Raw genomic sequence first — 20,286 nt, 5'->3', positions numbered from 1 at the left:
TTTCTGCTGGTCTTATCCGACGAATCCGGGGGCAGAATTGGCTTGGCTGCTACACGTCAGGTGTAGTACTACGAGTTTTTGTTTCCCCTTAGTATTTCTTGTGTTCCATAGAAGTTATGCAGTACCCCGGGTTGTTTGCCCCGTGGGTCAGCATGTTGCCATGTTATTATCAGTGAACCATGTGGAAACGATATTTAGGGGTTGGTTTTGTTTGGCTGGTTTTGGTCGGGGTTGAGAATCGAGGCCGGGTTCTTTCTGGCTTGCCGGACGTTCCGGTGTGGGGGACTTCGGGGAAGTCTGGATTGCTCCAACTGTCGCTGTCGCTTACGCTCAGTCGACCGTTCTAGGGCGAGATAAGCTAACCAGCAGTGGACACTGCATAGTAGATAGAGGTCGGACATGTTGGACTGGTACATCCACTTATATCAAACTGATCACACATCTTTCAGCAATTCGTATTATTCCAAATTGAACTCCTCGGTAAAACACCCAGGGCCGATCACGTACAGTCACACACCTCACAATACCTCCTAGAGAGAGAGAGAGAGAGACCTAGCTTGCCTAAGTCACTACAGCTGTACCAATCCACATTAAGATATAGGAGTATCACTCTTGATTATGCTGGGCAAGCAGGTAAATAACTTCAACATGCTGTGGATATAATCATATATTGATAGTTAGACTCGACTATGAATCGTGGAGATTGTATGTATAGTAGAGTCAACCCCCTCCCCCCCTGTGCTCAATGTGTAGATAAACCAGGTGTATCACCCGCGATAAGCTCATCGAGCCATGCAACGCATACTAACAATCTGGACCTCATCCCAGCACTTTTGTTCAACTTCATGTGAAAAAGTAAGTGTCTTGAGAGAATCTTTGTTCATTGAACGTACGTCGAATATTAAGGGCGATTAGTTGAGTAAGTTTGTTAGAGCGTCTAATGGTAAGTATACCATCACATCCCCAACCCCAACCCCAACCCTAAACCACCCAGTCTGAATCTCAAGATCGGTCTCAGATCGTGCACTGCACTGCACTGTACTACTCCCAGTAATGTGTTAACAGCCACAAGAACCACCACAAACAACTAGGGAAACCATGATCCCACCCAAGTTCAAACTTGATTACTCCGTACAGTCTCGCAATTCTGATCCCACCTAAGCCTCCCCTACCTAACTTCATTATAACCCATTGATTCTCCCCTTAATCTCTGCAGATTCAGAACCAGCCTGCCCAGCATTTCCTATCCAGCAGGTACCCGTTCAACCCAGTCTAGAAGACAATAGTCCGTGACTCGGCAAAAGCAAAATCCAGCGTTAGCGCTGTAGGTCACGCAGTTAAACCCCCAGATCAACCGTCGATCCAGATCCCACAACCAGCATCATGGATAGCTTGTACTGCATCCCAGAGACGAGCTCACCACCCTACCCTACTCTACCCCCAGAAGGAATCAAAAAAAGAAAACTAACTTACATGATATACGTATGAGAACACAACCCCGGACCTGAAACCACCCCATATCCAGGTCCAGAAGAACTACACAAGAAAAAAGCAACCCCCCTCCCCAACCATCGACCAGTAGTCTCCTCAAGCAGCAGCAGCAGCAGCAGCAGCTATAAAAACCCCCAACACCCTCCCCCTCGCCCTCACCCAATCCCAATCGCCCATCTACTTACCTACCCATTCAATCCTCACCAGAAAACACATCCATCCAATATACCACCTTACCGTCTCCAACAAACCCGAATCCACCAGAACGAAAAACATGTACATCTTAACCCTCCTCCTCCTCACCCTCCTCACCCTCCTCGGAGCAACCGTGGCATCCCCCACCATCGCAGCAATGGAGAAGGAGAAGCCGCTAGCCGCCCGAGTGAATATCGTACGTTTCCCCAATCCCCAGTCCCTATCCTTCCCTTTCCTTTCCTTCGGAGTCTGGAACCACACCCCCCGGGCCTGTTCATCCCATTGTCCACCGGGATACGAAGCATCACCCCCATCCCCAATCATATCATATACAGGGAAGCTAATGTCGATACAGCTACCCAACGGCGCAACCTGCAACAAGGACGGGAGTATGGGGCTCTGCCAGAGTAATTTCTGCATGGTGAGTCTTCTTTTCCTTCCGTCCTCGATGAGTCTGTGTCTGCGAGGTTGTACAGCACAGCGTGTTTGGTGAAAGACTGGCTGACTTGCTTATCATGTTCTCCAGCAAAATGAGGGGGCTGCTACGGGGGTCTGTCGGTGAATTGTTGGTCGGATTAGTGGCGAGGAAGGAAAGGGGAGGGGGTGGGCGCAACAGTGTACATGCGATGTTAGAGAAAACGCGAGTGGAGCGGTGAATAGCATTTATTTCTATCCTAATTGGAGTCCTGGATAGATGAACTGAGTGTCAGGGCCTTGCAGTCTGAATAAAATCAGTAAGGACGATCGCCGGTTTGTAGTTTGGTACGTCAAGTGCGTCTGGACGCGGTTTCCTGATCTATCAAGAGCTACTGTTCTCTTCGCCCTACTCTCTCGCCTCTAACCTGGCTTCCTGAGGAACTGTTGATCTTCCACTTCCCATCTTTCTCGATCTTCACAGCCGTCCATATTGTTATCTTCTCCGTCCATACTTCTCTTTATCTTTCGGACTTCTTTCGATCCAAGAAGTAGTAGCTCTTCTCATTATTCCTTCATTCACTCTGGTATTCGGGCTCTCTGATCATCACGCCCTGCTATGACCATGAACAGGTCCGCGACTGCTAGGAACCGTATCTCAGCCATGCAATGGACTCTTGATGAGCGAGAGATCCGAGGATGGACTGATGGCGATGCATTTCGTGAGCTGTACCTATTCTGGTTGGTTTTCCTCCCTATGCTAGGCCAATCACGGCAACCACCGCACCGTAGGTATTCTGACGAGCTGTGACTTTCTCAGGAAGGATGCAATCGCCGAATCCTTCGGCCTGGATGGTGGATTCATTCAAACCCACCGGGAGACAGCCGACTCGATCTTCGTGACCGCAACTGCTCGAGAGGTTTCCGGGTATCTGGGATTTATCGAGTTCTCCAAAAAGACTGGGCGCGTCTCGCTGGTCGCCGCGGATGCTCATTTGCTCTCAACCAATACAGCTGAAGCCAAAGTCAAAGCCCGTGCTCCCGATGTGACGAACGAGGACCTCTTCACCTTCCGGAACCCGCGGCTGAAGCTGGCTGCTCTGTACCTGAACAGAGACGGGCATCAGGTGTCGATCATCGCCTGGGGTCGCTTTTGGCTTTTCCCGCCGCAACAGGCGGATTCGCCGCTCCTGTGTGAAACCGGATACAGGGATCAGGACACCCTGGTCGGGAGCCAGCGGGAGCAAGAGGCCAAGCCCCTGTTAGTGATGCAAGCTCGTGAGTCGAAGGATGTTGCCATTTTTCTGGATCGGGACACGAACTATGTCACCAGGCTCACTTTCGCACTATGGATGGGCATGGCCTTTGATATCCGAGGCGTGACAGACTCGTGGAACACCATCACGACTGACTACGGAGACATTCTGTTCTACCCGAGGTACGCGAACAAGCTGTTCCTCGAGGGAGTACGTTTGCCGGAGACTACGCTGGGGAAAGGAGTGTTCCAATATGGCTACAATTTCCGCCGTGCTCCGGTCTCCGCGAGCAGAAGAAGCCTCATCGACTCACAGGCAGAGGCTCAGCAGCTCTGTAATATCTGGAATGTTGCCATCGAGCAACAGCACGACGACGCGTTGCGCCGGTACGCGCACCTGCATCTGGACAAACCCCAAGCTCTGGAACTCCGAGGGGCCAACGACCACCTGACTGAGTCTACCGTCAAGGCGGTCTGGACATATCTGCGTCGCATGGATGGTGGTAACAGGTTTTATGGCAACAACTTTTACTATGCCGGTCTCTCACCCAATGTAAGCCACATCCAACGACCGACTCTCATCTGGCTGGCCTGTTAGGACTAACAGCTCTAGCCTGCACGGGGCAAATCACTAGGAAAGGCTCTCGTCAGAATACCTGCCTCTCTATGGGGCTTGCTTCGAAGGCATAATCTTATACTTACCGTTGAAGAAGAGCTAGAGCGACAGGGGGTTGCTTAGGAGGGATCATAAGCGGCGCAGGTTCGAGTGGTCAGATGAGTCCGTAGTTTTACGTTATTTGAGGAATTGTCCCTGTAGGTTGAGACTTAGCTGTTACAACTCGAGGCAAAAATAATACATTGACAATTGACAAAGTCTTCGCAGCAGATAACATAGCTGCGACTGGAATCCTCCAGTAAGCTTTTATTCTTTCAATATATTCCACAGAATTCAACTTCGCGTTTCTTCCAGAGTCAGCGACAGTTCTAGTCAAATCCATCCTTCGAGGATAGGAAGCTAAGGTATCTAACATATACATCGTAAATGCGACGGTGCCGGGACCATCGCAGAGACATTTGAAGAGAGGAGCAAATAAGTATATCCGGAAAGAAAACAAAGTCACAAGAGCCCCCCGGAATGGCGGACAACTCCAATTAATGGGAGTGTCCGTGGCGGTAATGCTTGTGGGCATGGTTATGATACCAACCGCGCTTCGACGGGGGTCGGCTGGATGTAGCGCCGCCACTCGAAGTGGTCGTGGTCTTCGAGACGGTTTCCAAAGAGCCCGTCTGCGTCTCGATCGGGACGCCCTGATCATCCACAAGGACAATAATTGCTTGTTCGACGTAGACGATTGTTGTGAACGACGCCGGTTCGGCAGATGAGAGAGTGCTCGACGGCGGCGACCACGTCGTGATGACTTCCCAGTCAGCGCTTGCAAAGGAATCTTCCCACGAGCTGGAGGGTTCTGTTTGCGGAGAGACGGCAGGCCTGGGGATCATGGCAAGCGTGCTCGATGCTGAAACGGTGGTTTTGATCAATGCCGTACTGGTCGTATGAGTGGCCACGTTCGGCTTGGCTGTTGGGGTTGTGCTGGAGAGGGTGGACTTGATTAGTGGAACACTGGTCGCTGACGAAGTCGTCGTCACCGCGGGCTTCGCGACTACCGCAAAGGTACTGGATCCTGTTGGGGGGGGCTGGGGCTTGGCGAGTGAACTGTTGGTAGAAGCGATCACGATCACGCTTGGCTTAGGGGCGATTTCAGAGGCGCTCGACATTTGAGTAGCCGTCTTGATCAATGGGGCGCTCGTGGACGAAGGAGTGGTCAACACGGGAGGTTTGGCTGCTACAGCCAGGGTGCTGGGCACCGGCAAGGCAGTCTTGATCAGTGGGGTGCTCGTGGCTGAAGATTTGGCCGATGTCGAAGGTGTCGCCATGCTGTCCGTAGCCGGCGAGGTCGGAGAAGCGATAGGTGCTGCTGCAGATATGATGGCCTGAGTGGTTGGCACGGTTGTATTCGCTGTGTTGAAAAGAGGTGCCGATGATGAGGCTACACCGGAGGCAGCGAATGAGAAAGGAACGCCCATCACTGAGGATCTCGGAGTGGCAATGGAAGACGCTGGCGTGGGAGAAACCAAAGACGTCGACGAAATGGTGACCACAATAGGGGCTTGATTGGATGCCGGAGGAATCAAGACCGAAGACTGGACGGCGGCAGATGAAGAGGCCAGAGCCGGAGATGACACCGCGAACAAATGTGAGGATGTCCCTGGAGCCGAGGGAATCAAGGAGGATGTTGCGTCGATGGATGACGAGGTCAACATTGAAGACACAGCAAGTGAAGGTTGAGGAATTGTTGGCGTTAGACCAGTCGAGACTGCGGGAGGCGCAACTACCGGTTTGGCCAACACCGCCGACGACGAAGCTGGAACAGATGCAAGCAGGACCGATGACTTTGTCGCCATAGTCGAAAGCACAGACGAGGCCGACGAGGAAGCCGAGAGTGACGGTTTGATAGTTACACTGGAGACATCCGATACGACCGACGCACTTGGGATTGAAAGTTGCGCGACTGAAGTCACTGGAGTAGCCGCGATGAACGGTGCAGCAAAAGTCGTGTGTGCGCTGGTTTTTGAGGAGGTGATCGGACGGGCAGGAGGACCCTCTGCAACCGGGGGAGCAGTCGGCTCCCAGGCCTTCGCCGTCGTGGTCGTGGATGAAGTGGTTAATGTAGGCAGGGCCACATGCAGACCGGCGGACAAGAACCCAAGATCAATACCGACTCCAACAGTGGGTAGATCATCCAGGTAGATGGGCGTTGGTCTCCCGTGGCCACCAGCGCCGGTGGTGGTGGTGGTGGTGGTGCTGGTGGCGGTGGTGTATCTGACTGGGCTAGCATAGGCAGGTCCGCTTTGAATGGCGATATTGTTCGGGAGACCACCTTTGTGGTAGTTCACGTCTTCATTCTTCAGAGCATCCGGAACGGAGAACCGGCACTCATCCTGTTTCTCGTCACTTTGAAGCGTAAAAACGGGGCACTCCGTCACTTCTCCAGACATGTTTGTGCATGTATCTACTGCCTGCTGGAGCACCTGTGAGTCCCAGCCATACATGAAATCACCGTGGTAGCCGTATCCCGTGGGGTCTCCATTCGCGAGCACAAAATTGCCTTTTTTGCTTTTGAACGCGTATGTATCCCAGATACTTTCATAGAAGAGCGAAACGAGACGATGCTCGAAGCCCTTTGGGCATTCTCCGTCCATCACCAGAGACGGATAGGCCAGGTGGGACTTGTGATCCGGTGTGTCGATATCCTTCCCATTCCAGCAGGATGGAAACATCAATTCAAACCGAACGCCTTCAGTGCAGTGCTCATCCAAATATGTCTTGTTTGGCAAGAAATGACGTGCCAAGGAGGGTTCGGGGTCCTTTTGGTAATTCAGACAGTTGAATCCGACAGCTTTCTGGCGAAGAGCCTCCTGTTTTAGATCATCTCCAGACCACTCTGACTGCGGGGGATCCGGTATTGGCCAGGGGAAGTCGCGCAGGTATGTATCTCCTGCCATCATGCGTAAGTTTTCAGGGAACGCCTTCACATTTTCGCCATTGAGAAGGTAATAGCTGTTTTCGTCAGCACCAACACAAATGGACAACAATCGCAAGCTGGGCCACTAACGCAAGCATGCCGCCGACTTCGTTGACAAGCTCAGCATCGCCATTTTGATGCACGAAATACAACGCGGGCGCCCAGTATGCTGACTTGTCTTGGGTCACTGCGCAAGAAGTACAGCTCGACTGCTTCAGACTTGCCTCGTTGGCGGACATCGAGAATCCTATCGGGAAAAACTCAGCGACCATGCTGATGAGCTACAGATGATGCAAGAGAACTGACCGCCCGATCCATGAACCGCGTGTACATGATCCGATGGGATCCCTGGGGCCATTATGGGATCAATCCGAGCCACACCACTTCGTCCGCGACAAGGCAGACGCCAGAAAGCGTTCGCAACATCGGTGATTAATGCCAAACAAGTCACTATAGCAACATCGAGTTTCATCTTTTGGTGCATCATCCGCTGGTTATTCAGTGTAAGTGGTGGGTCGAAAGCGCGAAGGCGTAGGTTGAGGTAAGAGGAGAGTGGTATCGACTGAGTGCGTCACCGGGAGCTAAGGATCGGACGTCGCGCCCATCAATGGCAGAAGCTGAGTGATCGTGGTTAGTATGGGTGTCGTTGAGGTTGTTCCGTGGTCGTGCAGTCAGCGATTCCGACGGTGGACAGCCAAAGCTTAGTATAAAAGAGGCAGCGACAACAACAAAACAATGACAAAGCACGTCGCCGCCACACCACCAGCAGATCCAGAGGGCCCAACGGCCTGGAAAGTCATTGACATCATGTTTCACTTTAGAGGTTCTGTCCTGAGGAGAGGAAATATCCCTTGCATACCGTTACAGTGGTTGGCTTCGAGGCTTCTCGCGCCACCCAGGTGGCTACAGGAAGTGACTTGATACGACTCGGTATCGAGGACAACAGTGAAGAGAGACTCAAACTGGGTAAAGCATTCCGTTTCCCGAGCAGTAACGTGTTGTGGTCCCTGTCGATCGATCCCTATGCGGTAGGGTGGTTGGAATGTTGGGATACCACGCCGATCGGTTGCTAGGAATCCAGGGCCTCTCTCATCCTGGCTAAATAGTGATCTCTTGCCCATCTGTCTGCCTGGGGGGCAAATTAGACGGACGAAAGAACGGTGAAAATCCCGAACTTGTAAGGATGGCGGAGATTAAGGTCGGGCCATGAACTGCCAACCAGAATCAGAAGTGACCGACTTGGATGGACCATGAACTGCCAAGGTGTTTCCGTTATGGAAAGCTGAGATTCGCCGCACATAGGCGTTACAAGTTCCAACTCAAGGCAGTAGAGCAAAGCCAGCCAGATCTTGCCATTGGCGATATCGACACACATCACGAGTAAAAGCCAAGAGGTAAGACATGATCTGGGGCACGGACTACTCCACAGCGAACAGACAAACGGCATTGCTCGGTCGGCATTGAGGGTGAGTTTACCCTTTCTCGGATTCTCCGACCCTCGTTACAGAGGAAGGATCGGTTTCCCGGGCACTCGACAGTCGCAAGTCCTTTCCTTGTGTTGCGGTGGCAAGAAGACACATCATCTGCACGGTCGGAGATATTCGACGTTTCAGAGGCTACTAGATCCCCAATCATCAGGCATCATGTTGCCGATGGGCATTGTCAGCTGCACACTTTGCAGGTTGCATTGTAACAAGAAACCGGCTATGTGCATGTATCCGTGTGCCCAAGCTTACTTCCAGCCAGGGGAGAACAGAACAACCATCCCACTCAAGGGCGGTCCATGACCGGGGCGAGACCTGTCTCAGGCATTCTAAATGTGGGATGTACAGTCAAGCCACAATGCATTTGAGCATGCGACCCTATGGTTGCTGGAGCAGTCAACAAAGATGTGGCGTTGCTACAGCGAGCTAATCGCGTTCGGTGTCATTCTAGAAGCCGATGAGGCTGGTGTCGGGATCATCAGGGATGTTTGGCACTCCTAATGTGTGTGTCGGGCATCAGATGCAAACGCAGGACTGGTAGAGGGATCGATTCATGTTGACGGTGAGACCAGGCATGAAACAGGTGCTGGATTGATGAGCGAGGGGGTTTCGTGTCGCGTCGCGTCGCGTCAGAAACATGGAACAATGAAGGATGGGAAGATCGGACCGCGTCGGGAGTGCCTGACTAGTTGCCGGCTACCCGCGCTTGGGGATCCCTGACAGTGTGATGCAGAGTGTCGATCAAGGTGCACAATGACCTCAGAGTCAGAGGGAGCAAAAAGACCCTGCGTATTTTGTAGCTGTTGGCTGTGTTTTCTTGATATGATTCACAATTGCTCGATGATTCAGCCATTCTGTTTCGAGGTTTAGATGATGTTGTTAACAAGTAACTTGTCGCGTCGGGCAACCCACAAGCCAGCCGCCGTCTGCTTATCTGTCGGAGGTGTAGCCCATCTTGCCTATCTTATTGTGCTACATGAATCACGCTATCCATTTCATGAAGATTAAGGTAAGTCCAAACTCGTTCGTGTACGCCACCAAACGTAGCAAATGCTCGTCCATTACATCGTTTGAGATTGTGTTCAACAACGACGGGAGTAGTAGAGAGGAGGTGTCTCCGTTGAGGACTCGGAGTTATATATTTCTGCCGAATGCGGACTCAAGACTCGCAACCTACATATATTATGTGCTCCGAGCAATGAACAGTTGCAGGAAACACCACAAAAGTCCTACCAGCAAGCTTCAAATCTATCACACAGGCATCATACCTTATCTGAGAAAAAGTGGCAAGCCCACAAGGTCCATACCTCAATGTGTAACCTGCTAATGGAACAAGCACTACACCCGCAGCAGTCACCAAGCCACCATCCGCCCACCAGGACAACCCATCCATATCCAGTCACAAAACCCAGCCTCTGCAGCCCAAAGAAGGCAAAAAGACGCCAACAACCTGCCAAACTCTTCATGCATGTCCAGGAACAATCTATTCACACGCACCTTGCTCCCTCCCCCCCTCCCGCAGAAGATAACAATCTACTCCGCACGCGGTTCCCCTCACCCTCCCCTGTCAATGTCGCCATCGCAAGATAAGCTTCGTCGATAAGCACCATCATGCAACCAATAATCCACCAGAATCTTACGATCCAAAGGAGACAAAGCATCCTGGTCGAAACCCGACAACGAATGAGAAGTGCTTGATCGCCCGTTGTAACCCCCCCCCGCGCGGACGAGCGATCAGGGATCTAGCCAACCCCGTTTCAACTGTTAATCAGATAGACTATCAGACTATCAGATGTCAATGTCAATGTCATACATACTATAGGTGCCGGGGCCTTCAACGGCCAAAAGTGCCACAGCTGGAACTGATACGCCCCAGACTTTGGCTCAATCGGATGTTATCGCTAGTCCGCAGGACTAGCACAAGGATTGACATTCAATCCCCATGCGAAGGAAAGCCTACGCAAGCCGATTCGTTTTGAACAACCACCTGAGCTCCGAGGTTTCGCACAGCGGATCCCCCAATCCTCTCTGCAAGCGACGTACGTACGTACGAGTGAGTATATGAGTTTTGCCGGAAAAAGGGCTGTCATACACCGCATACTCGGACTCCATCCCATGGTAGTCTAGCTGTGGATGCCTTCAAAAAAAAGTCGACTGGGAAAAAGACGGTGACTCCCGAGAGGCCTCCCGAAGCGAAGCCGCGAATACCTCCTTCCCCTACTAAACCGGCAAACCTTCCCCAAAACGAGTAAAAATGTCCACTGTCTGCTAAACTAAGGACTCTCACGGAGTGTGCCCTCAAAGACAACCTAAGGCTCCATTCATAATAAGGCCCATTAGGCATTAACCCAACTTACTACGCATTCGTCCTTACTCCATCCGGCAGAAGACGACAAGCCCTCCATGTCTAATTGGCTTATCTCTGCGCTATACCCCAGGAGGGGAATGGATATCCTACGGCCCCGGCTTTTTTGTCTTCTTTGTGGCGGGATGCTAAAACGCGCCAGGGTGATGCTAGGTCAAGCCATGAGTTTCGTTTGAGGTTTGGGGGCGCGGGCCGGGGGGGGAGGCGGAAATTCCATTGAGAAGATTTCTCGTGCACGGCGCGGGAAGGGGACATACTAGGATTTTATTACTCTTTTTGCTATGTGGTGAATTGAGTAAGCCAACTCGTAGAACGTCTTCGACCGTCCTGAAGAAAAGGACATACGTCAGTAGCAACCGCGGTGAGAGTGAGAGAGAAAAAGTTGAAACAGCACTAAATGGCGCCTGGATGTGCACCGATGCTTCGAACAACCATGATCGGCTAGCGATTTTTCCACGCAGGGACAGCGGAACCCCTGAGAGAACTAGTTCAGTCGATTTTACTGTTTTTGCGAGAGACGAGACGGGCAAAGATGATTGCTGTCTCAAGCAGGTTGGTTAGGGACTAAGGAACGACGACACGGGACTAAGGTTGCCCTTGGGGCGCGCGGGGAGGTTCCGGGTGTTGATATCGATTCGAGATCTCGCCTTCTGCTGTCCATATCCATACATGGCAAAGAAGTCCTCCGGCAGGAAGTGACCATCTTTTTTGGATGTCACTCCAAATCAATCTGCCCTGACCGCGAAGGGCAATCGTTATTGTAGGCAAAACCAAACCAGACCGACAGATAACAATGCCTCGATTCCGAAAGGCGGACCGGTGAAAAAGCGTTAGTCAAGTGGTTTTCTTAGCATCTCACCCTTTCCGAGTTTCGTGTGCGAATGAAAAGCGGATGGTGAAATGAGATCCACCGTGCGGGTGTCCAACTAGGCTAAGTTCCATCGGGCTGACCAACGAGGATCACTGAAGCAGAAAAAAAGCTGGAGATGGTTCAGATCAGAAAGACCGGTAAATTCCTGTCTCAGTCGCTCAAAACGTCGTAGTGCGGCTGCTCTGCCTACTCTGAGTCTGAGGGCTGCCTGTTCCCGCTGGTAGATGCGGAGGATGACGTTGTTGGAAGAAGGGGTTGTGGTGTAGCATGTCTATAAGAAGGTCATGTGATACAATAGATGGATGGCCCAAGGCAAGAGCATCTGGTTATCAGCGATCGGCATATCTGCTGGAGGTTAAGAGATTTTTTTTTCCCTCTCTTACTCGGGCCGGTTTTGGCACCAATGCACCAACAGGATTAGGCAGTGATAGTGCGATAATCAGCATCTGATATTGTTGGGGCCGAACGTGCATTGCATCCTGACTGCATCTGCGGTATGACGACAGTCCAAGAAGCATAAGAAAATAGGGCAAAGCGGAAACTTCACACGCACTTGCACCGTCTGCACGGTATAAGCGGGCTAAACCCGGTGTGGGCAAGTTAAAATTCTGTCGTCGGCACCAAAACTGACCAAGTGGAGAAGGCCGCCACTCTTTGTATCTGCACGCGGCCAACGACAACGCTCAGCCATCTCTGGGGACTTCCCAGGCAATCAATAATCCATCCTAGGACCAGGAAGCCCTTGTCCACCGGAATCGAAGAATCACCGCCACAGAAGTTCTTCCGAGCACCCTACGTAGTTGGCTGTACCTTTCAGGCCGAGTGTTACTTGAGGGACTTTTTCTATGGTCGACCAAACCTACGTGCAACCCATTCAGACCCTCCCTATGACGAAGGGGAGGAAAAGAGAACGTCCAGAAGCGAATTAAAGTGGATAGAGTCGAGATGAACCCGCAGAATCCCAACCGGATAATCGAATCCAGGATAGGTTCTCCCCCGTAGAAATTGGCAGACAAGGAGGGCACGAGAGCATGGGGTACCTTCTTTCGCCCATCGATTGAAACTGGTGGAGCCTCCGTCAGACTCGCAACAACCCATGCAAAGAGCCAACCTAAGAAGGGTCGTAAAGAGGGAAAAATAGAGTAAAAAAACAGGAAAAAAAAATAAATTCGCCCAAGGATCTTAAATACTCAACTGTATCCCATATCCTGACGGCTTTCGTCGGCCTTCATACCTTGACCATTCTTTTTTATTTACCTTTAACCCTCCTCTCATCCTTATCCTTTTCCTCCCTGTGATCCCGTCCTCCGTTATCCCTACTCTTAAACCTCGTCTGGATTCCTCTTCCTGCAAATACCCTTTCCTATGCAGCAACGGTCTGGGCATTGATACTCCACGCTGGCTTGGCTCTCTACTTCTCCTCCACCACCACCATTCCGCTTTTGTTGTTGATAGCTTGAGAGAACCACGCAACCCAAAACGCAGATTGAATTCTGTAAAACTTCCCTTGTTGTATCGCCGTATCATCAGCCAGAGCCCTACCAAGCAATCAATCCGTCTGCGACAGATCCAATTCATCAGCCCTTGCCACGGTCTCGCCTCCCCGGTATCGACAACCCATCTGCGACTGTTTTGAAGGAACGGAATCTTTGCCACCCGCAGCAATTTCCTCGGCCGAGATCTTATCGGAAATTCACAAGCCCCATGCAACAGTGGTTTTGGAAGAACTGAATCTTCATCGAAGCCTCCTTTTAGGACAAACATCATTCCCACGCGATCATCTTGCGGCTACGGCAACCATTGACCGACCCCTCGAGCGATTGCCCTTTGCGACAACATCACGTGCCTGATATATTCTACGCTGACCCCAATAGCTTCAAGTGTCTGGTACAATGAGCGACCTCGATTTAGAGAAGAAGCCCAGCACCGGGCAGGTGATGCCTAGGAGCGAGTCTGCATCCGGATCCGAAGATGCGGACGCTCTTAAGCTGGCCGAGATGGGCTACACTCAGGACTTGCAGCGCAATTTCTCGGTGCTCTCCCTGGTCGGAATTGCCTTCTGCATGTCCAACTCGTGGTTCGGTATCTCTGCATCTTTGATTACGGGTATCAGTTCTGGAGGCACGGTCATCATCATTTACGGCCTGTTGTGGATCACCTTCATCTCGTCCTGTGTGGGAGCCTCCCTCTCGGAATTGGCCAGTGCCATGCCCAACGCGGGTGGGCAATACTTCTGGGCCGATCAACTGGCTCCTAAGAAGTACGCTCGTTTCGCATCCTACGTGACCGGCTGGTTCGGCTATGCGGGTGCCATCTTTGCGAGTGCCAGTGTGGCCCTCAGTCTGGGATCTGGTGTGGTGGGCATGTGGGAGCTGGGCCATCCCTCATTGTATGCTTGTCTCCCCCAACCGGTTGCCCTCTTTGTAGTGCTGACCTCGATGATAGTGTTCCCAAACCTTGGCACACCGTTGTAGCGTACGAGCTCATCAACCTCTTCTGTTACCTGTTCAACTGCTGGGGTAAATTTCTCCCTGCGATCGCCAAGGCCACGCTGTACATCTCGCTGCTCTCGTTCTTCGTGATTTTGGTGACCGTACCCGCGTGCGCCAAACCCCACGCCAGCGCCTCGTTCGTTTTTGGTCACTTCGTCAACTCAACCGGTTGGAAGTCGGACGGGATCGCGTTCATTGTCGGCTTGATCAACCCCAACTGGATCTTCGCGTGTCTGGACTCGGCGACGCACCTGGCGGAGGAAGTGCCGCAGCCGGAACGCAACATCCCGATCGCCATCATGGCCACGGTGGGCATCGGTTTTGTGACCTCGTGGTTCTACTGCGTGGCCATGTTCTTCAGCATCCAGGACCTGGACGCGCTGCTCAACTCGTCCACGGGCGTCCCCATTTTGGAGTTGTATTACCAGGCGTTGAGCAACAAGGCGGGCGCCATTGTGCTGGAGACCCTCCTGATCGTCACGGGTATGGGGTGCCTCATTGCCTGCCACACCTGGCAGTCGCGGCTGGCGTGGGCGTTCGCGCGCGATCGTGGCGTGCCCTGCCACCAGTGGCTGTCGACCGTCAGCGTGAAGCTGGACGTGCCCATGTGGTCGCACTTTGCGAGCTCGCTGATTGTCGCCCTGTTGGGTCTGCTCTACCTTGGCTCCTCCACCGCGTTCAACAGTATGGTCACCGCCTGTATCGCGCTGCTGTACATCTCGTACTCGGTGCCTGTGATCTGCATGCTGTACCGCGGTCGCGACAACATCAAGCACGGTCCTTTCTGGTTAGGCAAGTGGGGGTTGGCTGCCAACTACATCACCTTGGCGTGGACCCTGTTCTGTCTGGTCATGTACTCCTTCCCTGCCACCATGCCGGTTAACACTGGAAGTAAGTTACCTCTCATCCCCCAACCATCCATCAATTCACCAAACAACCCACTAACCAATCCTCCCCACAGATATGAACTATGTGTCCGCCGTCTACGGCGTCATCATCTTCATCATCCTCGTTGACTGGTTCGCCCGTGGTCGCAAATCCTTCCGTGGTAGCCAGAGTTGTGTCGAGGACGCCACCACCACCACCAATACCACCACCGGCCACGCACACTAAGTATGAGCCGCCATCACTCTTACCTTTGCTTCCTGCTTCCTGCTTCCGAGTTTAAATCATCTATCATTCATATCACCACCCATCATGCCAGCACCATATTTTCCGATTCATGATTAGCGTTGATCAGAGCGTTTTTCCCGCTGACCGCATCCCGCCACTTGATTATTCAGCCATCTTGCATATGACCTTGAATCCGTCTGGGAATAATCCCAAAAAGACTAGAATTCAGTTGGACTGACCACCACCACCACCACCACCATAAACCCCCTTCTTCATCAAGCGAAGGGGAAAACAAAAACAAAGTTACGACCCCCAAACAAAAACAAAAGAAAAAAAAGACTGTACATAGATGAGACCGATCGATACGATACCCTTGGTGATGATAGTCGGATATAGACAATCAAATCGAAAAAAAATCTTCAAAGTCTTTTTGTGCTTGCAGGCAGTCAACAACTGTTGTAAGTGAGATCCATGATCATTAGTCCTTGTAGCCTGTTGAGTACCTAGGTAGATGCCCCAACCTAGGGACCAACCAAGGACCGGGACTGATCAACCCAATGGTCTTCCGTACCCGGAGAGACCCTGCAAGGAAACAATCTGAATTCGAACCTGAAACCCACGGACGGTGGGTGGCAGACCCCTCGGCTTTTATAACTGCTAGGTAGTTATAAAACTACTAATCCATAACAATAACATTAACTAGAAAAAAAGTTTCAATTATTGATTATCACCCTGTCATGGGGGCAGGCAATAAAGCTACTAGGGAGTTTTTTTTTTTCTGTTGTACATGTGACCTTTCCGCGCGGTAAGTTGGTGGGACGTCGAAGGTCCGGACCCTTCTAGCCCTACGCCACAAAACTCTGGATTACTCGGATTTTACGTATCAGGTGGTTGGGATGGGATTGTTGATGGGTTTGGGATGGGGTATTTGGGTGATCGAGGGGATTTGGCGCTTCACCGTCTCTTCAGATAGGGTGGGGTTTGGTCATGCTGTTGTTGTTTGCGAGGGAGATATACGTAGTGTTGGAGGGGCGTGGCGTCGTTAGTATGTCTTTGTCGGTGAGGATTGAGGATGTCATGAATAGGGAGTTTTGGAGGGTGTTTGTGGTGGGCTTTTGCGAGGAGACTTGGGACAATGGGACTGTGTTGTGGTTCTGTGTCTTTGCCTGTGGGTTGGCTGGGTGGTTGTGATAGTGTAGTGGGGAGGGGAGGCTTCGGTTGGTGATTTGTTGCTTTGGGTTGAAGAGTGACAGATGGTGAAGTTTGGGGTTACGGGTGTATAGACTCGGTGGATGTCATTTCGATGGGGTAATGGGATTGCGCTGTGGGTGTTGGGTTCGGAGGAAGCTGTCGACAGCTGTGGGCTTCTTGGGGACTGGCATTGGGTGCGGAGAGTTGGAGCTGGAGTTGGAGTGTTGTGGATTGCTTCTTACGTAGTTGACGCTGCGCGGGGAGCGTTGTAGCCCTAAGATATCTATTGCAGATGCTTTTGTAGCGTGCGACGTGAAATGGCGCGTATGCTACCTAGTACTAGTATGCTTAGGGGAACCAGATGTTCCTGTTATACTATGATTGGTGCATTCATTCGCCTGCTCTGATCAGGACCAGATTAGACTTCGAGCTCAGCTGACAGACTTGGACTTCAAGTTCATAAACGTGAATGAAATACTCGGGAAGCAGAAGCAGAAGCAGGAGACAGATAAGAAAAAGTTGACACCACCATGTCATTTGAATGAGCTATGACTAGTCCCCCGCCCTATCGTCCTATTCCCTGACCTATTGAAAGTACCTGCATTCCATCCTGTCATCTGGGGTGATACTACTATACGGTCAGAGTCACTTATGCTTCTCCACTGTCTATGCTAACGTACGAATCTAAGCTTCCATATGACACCTCCGCAAGTGAGTAGTTCATCTCTGTTTGAGACTCTTGGAAGAAGTAATTGTGTTCGACAACGCGCATCTAATGACTTGGCGACAGCTTGGTATGAGCTGGGGGATCCTGCGAGAGCGGACACTTGTGTCGAATACCTGCTTCTTGCAAAATTCTTCTTGTCTCCACAAGAAGATCGTACGTGAACCTCGGACAGAGCGCAATGTCCTGAAGGAACTTGAAGTGGTCGGCCATCAAATACGGTTCCACAGATGCGAGGACGAAGACTCGACGTACTGGGTTTCCTGTAGGAAGTCCATCCACTGACTCGGGATGCTCTATTTTGACATGCTTTAACACCACACAGAGTTTGGACAAGCACACCATGAATCGCGGCTTTGCTTACAGTCCGGGTCCTTCATAAGCACTTGCTTGATGCTCGTAGCCATGGCGTATGTCAGGTCGCTGATGTCACTCATATCGGCGAAGCGGGCAACTTCGATTAGGCAGGAAATATGATCGCTGCGGCTTTGCTCCAGCCTTCAGAGCTGGGACAAATGAAGTGAACATTTTTGGAATGTTACAATGCAGCCTGCAATAACAATGAGATGTCATAATAGTTTTGCGGCAGAAACCAAAGAACTAGATATTGCATGATCCATTCAGGGTAACTGGAGCGATGCAGATTCTCAGCGAGCTTTTACTTCCAAGTGTAAAATGAGAACAACATTTGCAAGGCAATAACCACTCACGATCCGATCATATGCGACCTCGTGTCTTTAAGCTCAGCTTAACAGAAATCGATAGGGTCATGATACATAGGTTGTTGGTGGCCAAGCGACAACCTGAGCAGACCTCAAGCACACTACATGGAGTCACTTAGGAAAAGAGCTTCTTCAGAAAGAAAAGCGGAAGAGCCAGATTCTGAAGTTTTGATACTAGGAGGTAGGTTACCTCAAATAAAGTTGTCAACGTTCTTAGTTGATGAAAACGGATACTGATTATGTCATCCATGATGACAGTGGCTAAATATACCTGACCAATCAGGCAGCTCACCTTTCCATCAAAAGATCTTACGGATGATTGACAAATCGTGGATCAGAAAAGATGTCTGTCAGCATAATTACCCAGAACTTATCAACCACCCCATAATACGAGGAAGAATTTGACAGCTCAGAGGCTAGAATCTTCTTACTCAGTAAAACACAATTCCTTCAGCCACTCACCGTGCGCAAATGGCCGTGATTCTTCCATCAGCATTGCTGTGGGAAGGAGGAAGATTCCCAGGGGTCCTTAGTCAGTCTTACCCCATGCTTACAGACGGATCCCCGCCCCGCCTGGACCTGCAGCCCACTAAAACTATAAAGCCGATCATCGATCGCAGCGACAGAGGGAATAGTTTCTGAAAATGCACATCACATTCAATCCCATCTCAACACCACTCTACTCACTCATCATCCTCGCTCCTCTCATCTTCTTCATTACCAGAACAATTATCTCGAACAATACCTCCATCGAAATGTCCAAGCCTCTCGCTCACGCCTCCATCGTGGCCCGCCGCTCCAGCGAGCGCGGCTACGCCGAACACGGCGGCTGGCTGAAGACCTTCCACACCTTCAGCTTCGCCAATTACTACGACCACAAGTTCAACCAGTTCGGCAGTCTGCGCGTGCTCAACGAGGACCGCGTCGCGGCCCGCAATGGGTTCCCGACCCACCCTCACCGCGATGCCGAGATCTTCAGCTACATCCTCAGCGGCGAGCTGACCCACCGCGACAGCATGATCAAGAAGGGCGCCGAAGGTGCGCAGGGCAAGCAATTCTACCGGATGAAGCGGGGTGATGTACAGTTCACGACCGGTGGTACAGGTATGTAATTGATCTCCTTAACACAAATTATCCTACGATAAGCTAACCTGAACGACAAAACAGGCATCGCGCATTCCGAACAGAACGAGTCCAACAAACCAGTGCACTTCCTTCAAATCTGGGCTCTCCCATGGAAGTATGGACTCAAGCCAAACTACCACACGAGAACGTTCGATGAAGCGGCAAAGCGTCAGGGGTTCGTGCATATTCTGTCGCCGCTCGCGGCGGGTCCCGATGCTACCGCGGCGGAAGAGGAGGCGGCTGTCCCGAAGATCCCCGAGACCATCCCCATCCATGCGGACTTCGTGATGGGGGCCGGGATCATCGAGCCCGAGAAGACATTCCAGTGGACGGTCGGCGCTGGCGATGCCGTCACCCAGAAGAAGAAGCGCAATGTCTACATCCACCTCCCCATGACCAAGGGCGGCAAGGCGAAGATCAGACTCGACTTCCGCGACAATGCGGTTTTGGAAGAGGGCGACGGCGCTTTCATCACAGGAGTGAATGCCGGAGATGTGCTTAGCGTGGAGAGCGTCGGAGAGGCGGAAGCTGAGGTCGTTGTCTTGGACAGCAATTAGACGTGCTTTGGGGACTGGCGTTTCTAGACGGCGTCTGGTTTGTTTAGGCTTGGACCAGCACGGTTATTTTCGTTTTATAGGGTTCCATGTGTTTTTGACTATAGATTATGGCCTATGTACCAGCGCTGTATTTATGATTGACTTTTAATGAATCTCTTGGTTTACCACGACTACCAAGTCCCCATGAAAGCCTTTATGACCACTAATACGGAGAGAGATTTAGTTAGCCGTGTGGTACGTATTGTTCGTTCCCAGATGACCCGTCAATGGAAGTGGCTAGTCAAGCAATCTATCCTTCAGGCCCGAATTGTAGCTGCCAATCTTGCTCGGAAGACAATCTCTTAATCATCCTCAGTCAATGTTCTAGTTTTCTCAGCGATTCACTTGCATCTGCTACTTGCTGCTTCCACCGAACCATCATCTCAATGACCCTGGGCCCATTGATCGCTATAAGATCGTCATAATCCACACGGATTCAGTCCGTGATCCTTGTCCACTCATCCACCAGTTTCGAGTGTCGCGTCCCTTGCAGCAGGATTCTTCTCTTGAACCCCAGTCATCTTGACCCATACGCATGTCATATATCTGATTTGCTACGGCTCCCACGGAATCAGAGACCCACGGACTGACTAAAACACATGCCAACAAGCCAGGCGGCAGCGACAACGATCAAAGAGACTCAAAGCCATGGAAAGAAGGGGGA

At 51.4% G+C, this 20,286-nt stretch overlaps 6 protein-coding genes across 6 annotated transcripts; 4 read left to right on the top strand and 2 right to left on the bottom strand.

Annotated features, from left to right (window-relative positions):
* Positions 1-1,765: 1,765 nt before the first annotated feature.
* ASPACDRAFT_47783 (uncharacterized protein) lies at positions 1,766-2,248 on the top strand (the record flags this gene model as incomplete). Its single annotated transcript, XM_020202011.1, has 3 exons — positions 1,766-1,882; positions 2,042-2,107; positions 2,213-2,248. 3 exons carry the CDS (start codon positions 1,766-1,768, stop codon positions 2,246-2,248), a joined length of 219 nt encoding a protein of 72 aa, XP_020051771.1.
* A 516-nt stretch (positions 2,249-2,764) lies between these two features.
* Positions 2,765-3,953, top strand: ASPACDRAFT_47782 (uncharacterized protein; the record flags this gene model as incomplete). The annotated part of the gene is made up of 2 exons (XM_020202010.1): positions 2,765-2,841; positions 2,921-3,953. The coding sequence occupies 2 exons, from the start codon at positions 2,765-2,767 to the stop codon at positions 3,951-3,953; spliced, it is 1,110 nt and encodes a 369-aa protein (XP_020051770.1).
* A 554-nt stretch (positions 3,954-4,507) lies between these two features.
* On the bottom strand, positions 4,508-7,423 carry ASPACDRAFT_36013 (DUF1996 domain-containing protein; the record flags this gene model as incomplete). Its single annotated transcript, XM_020200167.1, has 4 exons — positions 4,508-4,821; positions 6,190-6,974; positions 7,030-7,186; positions 7,246-7,423. The coding sequence occupies 4 exons, from the start codon at positions 7,421-7,423 to the stop codon at positions 4,508-4,510; spliced, it is 1,434 nt and encodes a 477-aa protein (XP_020051769.1).
* Positions 7,424-7,831: 408 nt separating this feature from the next.
* Positions 7,832-8,591, bottom strand: ASPACDRAFT_81911 (uncharacterized protein). Its single transcript, XM_020205977.1, has one exon. It carries the CDS (start codon positions 8,384-8,386, stop codon positions 8,081-8,083), a length of 306 nt encoding a protein of 101 aa, XP_020051768.1. The 5' UTR covers positions 8,387-8,591; the 3' UTR covers positions 7,832-8,080.
* Positions 8,592-13,551: 4,960 nt separating this feature from the next.
* ASPACDRAFT_47780 (putative choline transport protein Ctr) lies at positions 13,552-15,264 on the top strand (the record flags this gene model as incomplete). Its single annotated transcript, XM_020202009.1, has 3 exons — positions 13,552-14,048; positions 14,105-15,042; positions 15,113-15,264. The coding sequence occupies 3 exons, from the start codon at positions 13,552-13,554 to the stop codon at positions 15,262-15,264; spliced, it is 1,587 nt and encodes a 528-aa protein (XP_020051767.1).
* A 3,392-nt stretch (positions 15,265-18,656) lies between these two features.
* Positions 18,657-19,583, top strand: ASPACDRAFT_64339 (pirin family protein; the record flags this gene model as incomplete). Its single annotated transcript, XM_020203997.1, has 2 exons — positions 18,657-19,005; positions 19,069-19,583. The coding sequence occupies 2 exons, from the start codon at positions 18,657-18,659 to the stop codon at positions 19,581-19,583; spliced, it is 864 nt and encodes a 287-aa protein (XP_020051766.1).
* Positions 19,584-20,286: the final 703 nt, after the last annotated feature.

Source organism: Aspergillus aculeatus (genome assembly GCF_001890905.1).
Source record: "Aspergillus aculeatus ATCC 16872 unplaced genomic scaffold ASPACscaffold_20, whole genome shotgun sequence".
Taxonomy (NCBI): domain Eukaryota; kingdom Fungi; phylum Ascomycota; class Eurotiomycetes; order Eurotiales; family Aspergillaceae; genus Aspergillus; species Aspergillus aculeatus.
This window is presented reverse-complemented; position numbering and strand designations above follow the sequence as displayed.

Bases quoted from the DNA above. Each gene is read 5' to 3' on its own strand.
- ASPACDRAFT_81911 (XM_020205977.1), bottom strand. From the start codon at position 8,386: ATGCCGTTTGTCTGTTCGCTGTGGAGTAGTCCGTGCCCCAGATCATGT.